Source organism: Rhinatrema bivittatum, chromosome 8 (genome assembly GCF_901001135.1).
Source record: "Rhinatrema bivittatum chromosome 8, aRhiBiv1.1, whole genome shotgun sequence".
In the NCBI taxonomy this organism is placed as follows: Eukaryota; Metazoa; Chordata; class Amphibia; order Gymnophiona; family Rhinatrematidae; genus Rhinatrema; species Rhinatrema bivittatum.
The window spans coordinates 167,111,650-167,123,804 of NC_042622.1; the positions used below are offsets into that span (position 1 = coordinate 167,111,650).

At 47.1% G+C, this 12,155-nt stretch overlaps 2 protein-coding genes across 16 annotated transcripts in view; one reads left to right on the top strand and one right to left on the bottom strand.

The window, feature by feature from the left end:
* The window catches only part of TP53I13 (tumor protein p53 inducible protein 13), a 38,636-nt gene extending 29,224 nt beyond the window's left edge, over nt 1–9,412 (top strand). For 8 of the 9 annotated variants that reach the window (XR_003858089.1, XM_029611198.1, XM_029611196.1 and 5 more), the window contains one exon: nt 8,968–9,412. Coding sequence is in view for 7 of the 9 variants with exons in the window: in XM_029611198.1 (XP_029467058.1) it covers nt 8,968–9,077 (110 nt within the window). In the remaining 2 variants the exon portion in view is untranslated. Of the gene's footprint in view, nt 1–2,861; nt 3,088–8,967 lie in introns of all 9 variants that reach the window. The other variant, XR_003858090.1, reaches the window with a different exon arrangement.
* A 126-nt stretch (nt 9,413–9,538) lies between these two features.
* Nucleotides 9,539–12,155, bottom strand: part of GIT1 (GIT ArfGAP 1) — a 103,533-nt gene continuing 100,916 nt past the window's right edge. For all 7 annotated transcript variants that reach the window (XM_029611189.1, XM_029611184.1, XM_029611190.1 and 4 more), the window contains one exon: nt 9,539–10,940. In XM_029611189.1, coding sequence (XP_029467049.1) covers nt 10,728–10,940 — 213 coding nt within the window. In that variant the 3' untranslated portion in view covers nt 9,539–10,727. The remainder of the gene's footprint in view (nt 10,941–12,155) is intronic.

Below are 12,155 nucleotides of genomic sequence, written 5' to 3' on the forward strand. Positions count from 1 at the left end.
CGGTTACAGAAGGTGATGACCTGAGGGTTTTGCGGTTGTGCCGGAAGGAAGAGTTGACATCTCATCCCTCAGGTGTTGGAGGAGCTGAGGATCAAGGTTTCCCAGGAGGATTCTGATAATGAGGGCATGGACCTAGTTCTGGATGGACTATGGGAGTCTGCTGAAGGCTTTTCCATTGCCCAAGAAGGCATAGCAGCATTGCAGGTGACTGGAGTGGACCGTGTGGGGGCATGGAAGTTATCAGCACAGGCCTTCGACCTTATTCAATCCTGCTGGGGCAGTCCCCAACTGGATCGGATAGCGTTGCAAAGCAATACCAAGGTGATGTAGTTTTTCATTTGCGGGTGAGGGGTCAAAACTGAGGGAATAGATTCTCGTTCTTCTGTGGCTAGCAGGAATTCTGCTGTATACTTTTCCTCCATGGCCATTAATAGGATGCATAATGCAGCACTTAGATAAATATCCAGGAAGGGTAGTGCTGGTGGCACCAGAGTGGCCGCGCTATCCATGGTTTGCTGATCAAATTTATCGCGTAGTAGATGAGCCCCTCAGATTAGCTCATCTGCAGGGGCTGCTGCGATAAGGACCTATCTTTTCGGATCGAGCAGATCATTTTTGTCTTGTGGCTTTTGAGAGGAGACGTTTAAGGTTGAAGGGGTACTCTGAGCCAGTGATTGCCACATTACTCTAGGCCAAAAGACCGTCCACATCTATGGCATATGTAAGGGGTGTGGAGAGTTTTTGAGGCCTGGCATTTGGAGGAAGGAATGGATCCACTGAGGATGGATATACCTCACATTCTGGCCTTTATACAGCAGGGCTTGTCTAAGGGTCTGGCTTTCAACTCTCTTTGTGTGCAAATGGCAGCCTTAGGGTGCCTCAGATGTAGGATACAAGGGAGACCTTTGGTGGCACATCTGGACATGGTGTGGTTTTTAAAAAGGGGTCAAGTATTTGCGACAGTCGGTACACAGGATGTGTCTGGTGTGGAGTTTGAATTTGGTTCTCTGGGGGCCTCCATTTGAGCAGTTGCGAAAGGTGTCACTAAAGGATCTCACCCTAAAAAAAATTTTTCTGGTTGTGATTTGTGCAGCCAGACAGATTTCAGAGTTACAGGCCTTGTCCTATAGCATGCAGTTTCTGAAGATTACGGATGACAGGGTATCTTTGTGTACGGTTCCTTCATTTCTTCCCAAAGTGGTGTCTTCATTCCACCTGAATCGGGTGGTTGAGCTTCCCACTTTTCTGAATTGGTCTTCGGAGACTACAGGCAGGTTCTTTTGCGGTATCTGAAGGTTACCAACAGCTGTTGGCAATCAGATCATTTGTTTGGCAGAGGGAAGAAGGAAAGTAAAGCTTCTAAGGGTATGTATGATTGCTCATAGGCGTTAGAATAGCTTCCTTCAGTCAGTCTTTGTAAGGGGCGGAAGATTCCAGAGGAGCTGCCAGGGCACTCTACTAATGCTATTGAAATGTTAAGTAGTATTAGCAGCAGTAGCTGATGTTGGTTTGGGCAATGTGGTCTTCCCTACTCAGTTTCTCCCCTCATTACCAGTTGGATGTTTGCGTCCTGAGTGAGCCAATGTATGGTGAGTGTGCTGAGAGTAGGAGAGCTTTGGTACATCCCACTTGTCTGGACTATTCTGGGGTACAAACAGGAAAGGAAAATTGGTTCTCACCTGCTAATATTTGTTCCTGAAGTACCCCAGATGAGTTCAGAGACCCAGCCCATTCTGATTGTATGGACAAATTCAGATCTGGTTTCAGTACGTATATATTCAGAGCCTATAGGCTGACCAGGTTTGGCTGGATTCCTTGCGGTTCAGGGACACTCCAACCCTGTTTTTGATGTTCACCTTGATAAAGAGGGGGAAAGTTTGGTTTTAAAGTTAGTTTGGCATGGGAACCGGTCAATACTGAGTGACTGCAGGTGGTAAACTTGCATATGTAGCAGTGCCTCAAAATTTTTATTCTCTGCCTCCAGCTGCTGGCAGGGATGCATAAATCCACTTGTCTGGACTGTGTGGTTCTTCAGGAACAAAAATTAGCAGGTAAGAACCAAATTGTCTTCATAGTAATATAATTACACAGTGCTGTATCCTGTATGTATGCTTATGGGAGCGGTGCTCTGTCCTGTAAGTATACTCCCAGTACTATTTATTCCTCAGGGAATATGGTGTGTGCTGCTTTACACTCAGAGTGATGTATCCTGTATATAGATTCGGGGGGGTGGGGGGGAGTAGTAGTAGTAGTAGTAGTAGTAGTATTATACAGCAAGTGCTCTGTCCTATAAATATACTCCCAGAAGTAATTATAGGAAGTGGTACAATATGCAGGAAATGGCCATCTTTGGGGCTATAGCAAAAAAAATACATGGAAAGCGGGCGCTGAAAAGTCAGTTCCCGCTTGCTTAACGCCTGCATGGTTCTATATGGAAATTAAGGGGTCACGCCCCTAGCACCTCCTTGCTAACACGAACCCTTGCTAACATGAAACCAGTAAATTCGGCATTGGTTTTCATAAGCAGCCGTCTGCCAGTAATGAAAACAGACACTGAGTTTACTAGTCTGTCTTCCTAACATGCAGTCTGCTGAGGTTTATTTTTCTTTGTTTTTTACTTAAGTACAGAAAAGCAGATTTTCTGTACTTCTTTTTCCCGTCGATAGCAGGGCTGAATTAGCCATGCTGTCAAGGGAGCTGGAGCTTCCCCAAGCAGAGGTTAGAGTTTTGCCCTCTGCAGCTGTGCGTGGGTTCCCGCGCAGGAAAGTAACAGATTCTCCTCAGTCTGTTTTTTCTGAGTACAGGATTGCACATGGAGCTTCTCTTCTCCTCAGTGTCTTTTTTTTTTTTTTTTTTTATAGTTAAAGAAGATGTCCAAAAAACAGTAGGCAAGCGGGGTTCAAGCCCTGTATATGTGGAAAAATCATGTCCATTACAGAGAAAATTCAAGATCTAAAATTGGGGAGAGAAGGCATTTCTACCCCTCCATCAGACGCACACTCATCATCGGGACCGATCAAGAAACAGGCCCCATCGATGAAGAGGGCGGTCTCGATGGAACCCAGACTCTCCAGGCGTGGAGAAAAGGTGAGATCCACGGAAGAGTTAGAGAAAACCCACCATAAGGGATTAGGACCGGGGAGGGACTTGCACCTGACACCCTCGGCACAGAGCGGGGATAAATTAACTCTGACACTGACGCCATAGCCTTCTGCTTCAAAATCTGTCTGAGCAGCGCCTGGGGTATCGGCGCCGACACCAAAGATGACGCATTATCAAACTGATCCACCGTACTCGGAGCTGAAGTCAACCACCTTGACACCGGCGCATATTTCATTGAAGCTGGCGCACTTATCGTCGCTGACGTCACAGTCAACGCATGAGTCGAGACAGACTGCATTCAGCGTTGAAGCCAGTGCAACGAGTGGCAGAAGTGACATACCCAATGCCTAAGTCGAAGTATTCGACGCCACAGTCGAGACACACGACGCATAGGGGCTCTCCATCTCCACAGCCTCATCAAACAGTATCATCCCAGACTCAGGTTAATCCTGCCACTCTGCAGAGTCGAACTTTGCCATCAGAACCTCGTCCCAAGCATATGAGGACACAGGAGATTTCTCATGTTGTCCATAGCCACCATCATACCGACAGGATCAGACACAGGGATATAACAGGATCTAGAAGTAGTGGACTGGCTAGTCTGCACCACTCACATAGTTCCAGTTCCTCAGGGACAAGAAGGACTGCCACAACCAGCTAGTCTTCAGAAGCAGACGTGATTCAATTACCATCCTCTCCTACATCCTTACGGAGTCGGTCCGGCAGCTCATCAAGATCACAACCATGTTCTGCACAGCACCAACGGCCAGACCCTTTTGGTAAAGGGGATAAGGTCGCGAAAAGGGACAAACAACCAGTAGACCTTCAGGCAGACATAGGGCCCTCACGGGAACCAGTGCAAAATCCCAGAAACCAGGCCATGCCACCTCAGGCACAGGAAGCCTTTTCTCTGCTGTCTGAAGCGTTGTCTGGATTTTTTGATGCCCTATGGACGACTTTCTCGTTACCTCCTGAATCGCCCTCCACTTCTCCAGAATTCCTGCAACTTATGAAGGTATCATCTCCAACCTCCTCAAGGTCTCCTGCTTCACTTCACTCTCCTGTACCTATCGATGACCCCAGTTCACCACAGGGTACAGATTCGCCTCCTTCCTCACCATCTTCCTCTATGGGTTTTCCAGCTGACCTGCCAAAGCAACCTCAGGAACCATACTCGCCTCCTGAAGACCTATCGTATCCCAGGTTTTTAGATAAGATGGGAGTGATTCTACAGTTGGAGACCCAGAAGCTCCCTGATCCCAGGGTGGAGACTTTAGGTCTCTCAAATTGACATTCCAAGCGAACTGACTTCACTTCCCCCTCAGTCAGTACTAAACAAAGTATGGGAAAAATCCTGGGAAACTCCGTTTTCAATACCAGCAGTTGCCAGGAAAACCGATCTAAAATATAAGATGCGAAAAACCCCTTGTTCTACACCACAACTACCACCCACGTCTGTCTTAGTAGAATCTGTGATACAACAGGCTAAGAAGTCCAAACTACATGCATCTGCCCCACCTGGTCGTGACAACCATTGCTTAGATGATGTCGCTAAAAAGGTATATCAGAATGCCATGCTCACTTGTCGCGTAGAGCACCACCACCAATTTTAGATGGTGCAATACCTTTATGAATGCATCCAAGCAACCAAGGGCATGCTGGTGTCCACAGCAGACTCCGTTCCACGACCTCTTCAGGACATGGAGGAATGTACCAGACATTTGCTTCGATCGATTTATGAAGGGTTCAAAATGTCAGAGAGCCTCAGCTATGGCGATTGCAGCCTGGCGTATGGCATGGCTCCGAGCCAGCGCGATAGAGGAAGATCTACGTGAAAAACTAGCCAACCTGCCATGTACGGGCAACAACCTTTTCGGTGAGCGTTTAAGAGGCAGTAACAAAATTAAACGACCAAGCGGTAGCAATTCAGTCTCTTGCTGGCCCCTTTCAATATTCAGTCTCACGGTGCTATTTCGGGCCCTCGCCCCGTCTCCAATACCCCCACCGACCATACTGGTCTTACCAGACCCACTGGTTACCAACCGTACCAGCGTCCTCAGCAACAACAGTTGAACAGGAGAGGGAAAGAGAGGACTCAACACCCGCAATCACAACAGTCAACAGCAACAGCAAAAACTTCAGTCTTTTTAAGAGTTCTGCTGCCACCTCCACATCAAGTGCCCCCAGGAAGAATCACAGCTCACTTTCAAGCATGGAAAGAGATAACATCAGATCACTGGGTTTTGGAGATTGTGCAAAGAGGTTACCAGCTACAATTCACAACCACCCCCTCACTTCCTCACCCACCGGAGCATACAATAAAGATGTCTCATCCCCAACTCGAACAAGAGATCCTGTCGCTCAAACAGGGAGTGATCCATCATATTTCACAAGGAGCCCACAACAAGGGCTTCTCCTCACCATATTTTCTCATTCCCAAGAAATCCGGTGGTCTTCGCCCAATCTTAGATCTTCGCGAGCTCAACAAATGCCTCAGCAAGGAAAAGTTCAAAATGGTATCCCTCAAATCAGTTCTGCCACTCCTTCAACGGAACGACTGGACGTGCTCAGTAGAGTTGAAGGATGCCTACATGCACATTCCTATCCATCCATCTTCATGGCACTACCTGTGCTTCCAATACAAGGTTCTTCCTTTCGGCAGCCCCAAGAGTTTTCACTAAATGCGTGGTGGTGATGGCAGCGGCATGCGCAGTTTTCCGTACCTGGACGACTGGCTTTTAGTAGCCTCGACCCCTGCTACACTGATAGATCACCTTCATCAGGTGATCGAATGCTTGGACAAGTTGGGACTAGTAATAAACTTTCAGAAATCAATGTTAAATCCGACACATTCTACAATTCATAGGAGCTCGATTGGACACCATTCGCTGCAGAGCATTCCTTCCGGAGGACAGGAAACGGGAGATGCAAAAGCTTCTCTGCACCCTCAAGACTATGCACAGACCTTCGGCTCGGCAAATTCTCACAATTTTAGGGCATATGGCAGTGGCCATCTTCATGGTTCCCAATACCAGATTACACATGTGCCGTCTACAGTGGGGATTAAAACGGCAGTGGAAGCAACATTTGCAACCATTAACAACACGTCTCTTGCTCACCTCCGAGATGACAAAGGATGTAAATTGGTGGCTCAACGAATCCACTCTATCCAAAGGGGCGTTGTTCAATCTTCCCCCACACAATGCAGTACTCACCACAGATGCCTCTCACAAAGGGTGGGGTGCACATCTGGATCTCTTGGAAACCCAGGAACTGTGGCCTCCACAAAAACAGAACTTACAAATAAACTTATTAGAACTCAGAGCAATCCGACTTGCATTGAAAGCATTTCAAAATCACCTACAGGGCTGAAGAGTAATGATCTACACAGACAACCAAGTGGCCATGTATTATATAAACAAGGAGGGTCCGGTTCATAATCCCTCTGCAAAGAAACCCTGCAGATATTTCAGCACGCACATCGACATTCGATTCAACTACAGGCAATATACCTTCCCGGAGTGATAAACACCCGGACGGACCGATTGAGCCGAATATTAGGTTCTATTAGGTTATAGGTTATTAGAATATTAGGTTATAATATTCCACCCCCACGAGTGGTTGCTCAGCCAGCATTCACCGAATGGGGAGTTCCAACCATGGATCTCTTTGCCACAGAAGCAAAAATGCAGATTCCATGCTTCTGATGAGTATGGCCCAGTCAGAAAAGAATAGCACAGGACGCCTTTCTTATCCCTTGGACAGAAAGCTTGATGTATGCTTTTCTACCCATTCCTCTCATCAGAAGGACAATACAGCAATCTATTGCGAACTCAGCTCAACTCATACTAGTAGCTCCAGCCTGGCCCAGACAAACATGGTACAGCTACCTGTTGCAACTTTCGATCGAAGACCCAATACGCTTGCCGAATCGTCCCGATCTTCTCATACAACAGGGAGGAATGCTTCTCCACCCTCTTCATTAGTCAGCTTGGAGATTGAGCGGTTCCTTCTGTCAAAACAAGGAATCTTGGTTGAAGCCCAGGATGTGATATTGGAATCCAGGAAACCATCAACCAGGAGAAATTACAGTTTAAATGGAAGCGTTACTCCTCCTGCTGCATGTCCAAAGAGATTCTACCTATAGACTGTTCACCGGAATTGCTCCTAGATTATCTCCATACGCTCTATATGTCTGGGTTAGCAATGTCATCAATCAAGAGTGCATCTTAGCACCATAGCAGCATATCACAGACTGCATAGCGGTCAATCGATTTTGGTGCACCCTTTACTGTCTCAATTTCTTAAAGGACTTTCTCATATTAGGCCTCCAGTTGCTAAACCACCAGTCCCGTGGAACCTAAACACAGTCTGGGAACAACTCATGCATTCTCCCTTCAAATCAATGGATTTCTCTCACATAAAATACCTCACGTGGAAGATAGTTTTCCTGGTAGCAGTGACATCAGCTTGCAGAGGCAGCGAGCTCCAGGCCTTGGTTCATTATCCTCTGTATCTGCAGTTTTATCCCACAAGGCAGTACTCCGCACTCATCCGAACTTCCTACCAAAGGTAGTGTCACAATTCCACTTAAACCAGTCTATAGAACTGCCCACCTACTTTCCCAAACCGCATCGCAATGACAGAGAACGCTTACTCCACACATTGGACTGCAAAAGAGCTTTAGCCTACTATAAAGAAAGAACACAATCGGATGCCTATTCTTCACAATTGTTTGTGTTTTCTAATCCAAATTCTCCGGGTCTACCGGTAACAAAGAGTACTATATCCAGCTGGATTACGCAATGTATTCAATTCTGCTACGCAAAGCAAAACTTGCTGCTAACTTCCCATCCAAACGCTCACCAAGTTAGGGCAGTGGTTGCCTCTATTGCGCATCTACGACACATTCAGCCTGTTGACATTTGCAAAGCGGCTACATGGTCCTCATTTACACACTTTCACAACCCATTTCTAACTAGACCAACAGTCAACTGAAGATGCCAAACTAGGCAGAGCAGTTCTATCATCACTAGCAATATAACTAGGTCGACTACCACTAGACCTAAATCACGCATCAAACAAGGTACAATTAACAGTGCGTGATTGGGAGCTTAGGACTCCCATAACAGCATGGCTAATTCAGCCCTGCTATCGATGGGAAAAAGCAAGTTTGTAAACTGTGTTTCCATAGATAACAGGATGAATTAGCCATGCTGACCCGCCCTCCTCCCTGGTTAGTCGACCCTTCATTTCTAGTATACTGAAGCTTAATTACAGACTGAGGAGAATCTGTTACTTTCCTGCTTGGGAACCCATGCGCAGCCGCAGAGGGCAAAACTCTAACCTCTGCTTGGGGAAGCGCCAGCTCCCATGACAGCATGGCTAATTCATCCTGCTATCTACGGAAACACTGTTTACGGTAAGCAAACTTGCTTTTACCTGCACACAGCTATTAATGCCTGCTCCAGGCAGGTGTTAATAGCTGAGAGCCAAATGTGCATCTGAGACAGCACACTTAAAAAAAAAAGTGGAGTGAATGAGTAATAGCCTCATTTGCATGTGCTGAGTGCTATCACATTCACTCTGTGTCGGATGCATTTTATAGGCGCTAATCCCCCTATTGCATTAGGGGGTGAATTAGCACCTATTTAACCTCTGTCAGTCTGCAGGTTATACAGTGCACTCGCTCCTTTATTTGCAGTCAGCAAACTGATGTTACAACAGACTGACTTGCCTTTGCCAGAATGCCCTTTGGGCTGGTCACTGGCATGGAGTGCAGTGATCTGCATGAGTTTAGTCATCCTGTTCTGAAGCAGGTGCTAACAGTTGCCCTTTCTTGATAATTTCCCTTCTCTGCCACAGCTGTTATAAAGAGACGACTGCTGTCCCGCCAGAGCCGCCATAAGCGATGGCAGAGAGCCCGGCTGCCAGCCATCCTGCTGCGTGAGAACAGCAGTGAGAGCTCTGATTGATGGAGAGAGTCACGCAGGGAAGCTGTGGTACCAGGATGGGGTGCGACTCACCAGGATTCCTCTGGCAACAGTGTTCCTTGTGCAGATGGCTTGGAGGGGTGCTGGGTTCCTCTGAGGGAGGGGACATGTGAGACTGTAGGTGTGAGGATCTGCTGTCCATGTGCTACAGCCATCCTAGCCAGCAAAGTACCAAGAGCCCCTGCTGAAAGTTTGTACAGTTTGGTTTTCTGTTACAGATTTAAAAAAAACTGAGCATAAGAGGCATTACACTTCCCACATATGTTCTGTTGTAAATACATTTACTGTGCAAAAATTAAACAAGTTTTTAAACTGTTTATTTCTAATTGCTTCTGTCCTAAGCAGACCACCACTGCGAGAAGGGCCTTAGGGCTGTGATGAGACCTAACTGCAGTCTAAATCCAATCAGTTCCCATGGAAACAAATGGTAGAAACAGCATATCACCAGTCAGTAATTTTATTTAGGTACAAATATACATTCCACAACTTTACATGAGAGACCCATCACCTATGTGCATGGGAAGGAGGTGAGGGTGGGAGAGGAGTGGAAAGGAATGAGCTCTGCCTTCACCTGGCCTGTGCTGGGGCTACCCAGAGTTCATTAGAAAAGCTACAATCATTGAGGGAACAGCTCATGTCGCTCCTCTAGGGAAGGTGCAGGCTCGCTCCTGTGCGATGTGCTTCTTGTAGGAAGTAGGTGCCCTCCCTTCTGAGCCACAGCAGACAGCTCCCAGCTAGCTTGGCTCTGGCCTAACAAGCCTTCAGACTGCTCTGGGGATAGAGGGCATGGGGGCCTGGCTACAGCCAGTCACATTAGAGCAGCCAGGCTCCTGACTAAAACAGCAAGGAGCAGGCCAGTCACATGCAGCTTCATTCCCTGCTGCTGCTTCCAGGATGCTAGGATTAACTCAGCAGGGAGTGGGAGTGCTCAACTACAATCAATGCAAAGTCTACCGGGGGGGGGGGGGGGGGGGGGGGGCACGCCTGAGAGTAACAGAAGATTTAGTGTCTTATATGTTAAGAACATTAAACATAGAAAAAAAAAATATAAATTCCAGTGTAAGGTAATCAGAGGCAAGGTCACTCTTCACATATTAGGCTATACAATCAAAGGTTGCTTTTCTATACTGGTTTCATTTCCACATTGGCTAGGACATCATCCATGAGCAGATGTAGGGAATCCTGGCCGGGGGGGCAGTGCAAACCAACAGGCAGAGGACAGACACTCGTCTACAGCTGCTGCTTAGTTCTGCTACCAGCGGGGGAATGTGTTTACCGATAAGACATTTGGCAAAGATTTTCACAAAAATAAAATGTTAAGTTGTTTTGGGAGAAAAGCTGAAGTCTAAGCTGCTGTAGTCACAAAGAGAGGCACAGGGACTCGGGCTATGTCCAACCAAAGCCCCCCTCTCCCTTTTTAACTCTGCACTGTTGTTGGCAGTGTGATGGATGGCACAAGACAAAACAGAATAGGAGCAGTGATACAGCAAGGACAGAGGGGCTTTATGGCATACAAGCACTAATGGAGCACCGCTCTTCCCCACTGGAGGATTGGGGCCTGGCCCCCTGTTGCTGGCCTTGTCCTTTGTTACGGAATTACCACGGCGCAGCCTTGGCTGGAGGTGCGGATGGTCACTGCTTCTTCTCACGCGTTGTGATAGTGACCAGCTGTTTGGCTGCCTTAGCTATGTCATAGGCACACTGGATGACCTGCTGCGTAAGGAGCTGGTAGTCAATGGGGGCCCCTGGTTCCGGCGGGATGGTTTTTCGGCACTCGCTCTGCAGGCGATAGGCACTGGCATTCAGCAGACGCAAGGAGCTACGCACGGGCTCCAGTGCCGGCTTCTACACATAAGACAGAAATAAGATCCATGCTTGAAGAATATAAAAAAGTGTTTTTGTTTGCTAAAGCTATTTTCAAAAATGTTTATGCAGATAAAGAGCTTGTTTAAAAATTGGCCCAGTCATGTTCAGTCAATTCAGAGCTGTGCAAGTACCTGTAGGAAGGTCATTCCAAAATGCCCATGCATATCTCAGAACATTCATCCTTTATATTTAGCAAACACTGCGAAGAAGATGCTCACAGCAAATTAAAAACATTGGGGTTAAGAGTGAAAAGTTGTCTATTGAAGTTAGCCGACCAACATAGGCAGTTCATTTAAATGAGTTCTGCAGTAGCCCAAACTATGGTGCTGAATGTCCCCAGACAAACCTCGCATTAGACCTGCTGTTGAGCAGGTCTAACTTAAGCAGATAGGCTAGGGCCAAAGAGTGCTACTTAGCCAGATTATCCAGCACAAATTAAGTGACTAAAAGATAGCTGAATAAGTTATTTATCTGGCTAGAGGTTCATGTTCAAAAGCCATGGCGACTGAAAACTCTCGTTATTTGTCTAAATGGCTAATTTGGCATATTCAGTTACCTACTCATCGGACTATAATTTATCTGGCTAAAAAGGGGAATTACAGGGAGGGTTTGAGTTATCCAGCTACCTTAGCCAAAGAGTGGGTAGATCCAGCTAGGTTAGAATAACTTTAGGCCCCCCCAACCTTCGCTGCTAGGAGCAAGGGATCCAGTGCCCCGCTCCCAGCACTGCTTTAACTGAGCTAAAGGCACCAGGCATGGGGAAATGGGGCCTTCCCTCCTGGCAGGAAAGGGGAGGTCATAGCAAAAACCAGGGTGGGGGCCTGAAAAATGGTGGGAGAGGTTTTGAAAGTGTAATAAGCATGGCCTGACAGGGCCTTCCTGGACCGGGGGGGGGGAAATCAGGCCCACATCCTTCTTGTTGTTGGTTGTTTGTCTTGACAGTACTACTTCAATATCTAGTTAAGTAGCAGGTTATGTGACCACACAAGGCTGGATAATTTAAAAACCCACCTGGCTATGTTCGAAGGGGAGCTGGGTCGGTTTTTACGTTATCCAGCTCTGTGCTGCTGGATAAGTGTGATCTCATACATTCAGAGGATCTTTATCCTGCTGAGTATACAGGACAAGTTAGACTGCCTGGAGGTGGATAAGTTTAATCTCTTATGTTCAGGAGGACCTTTGTCCCACATCAAT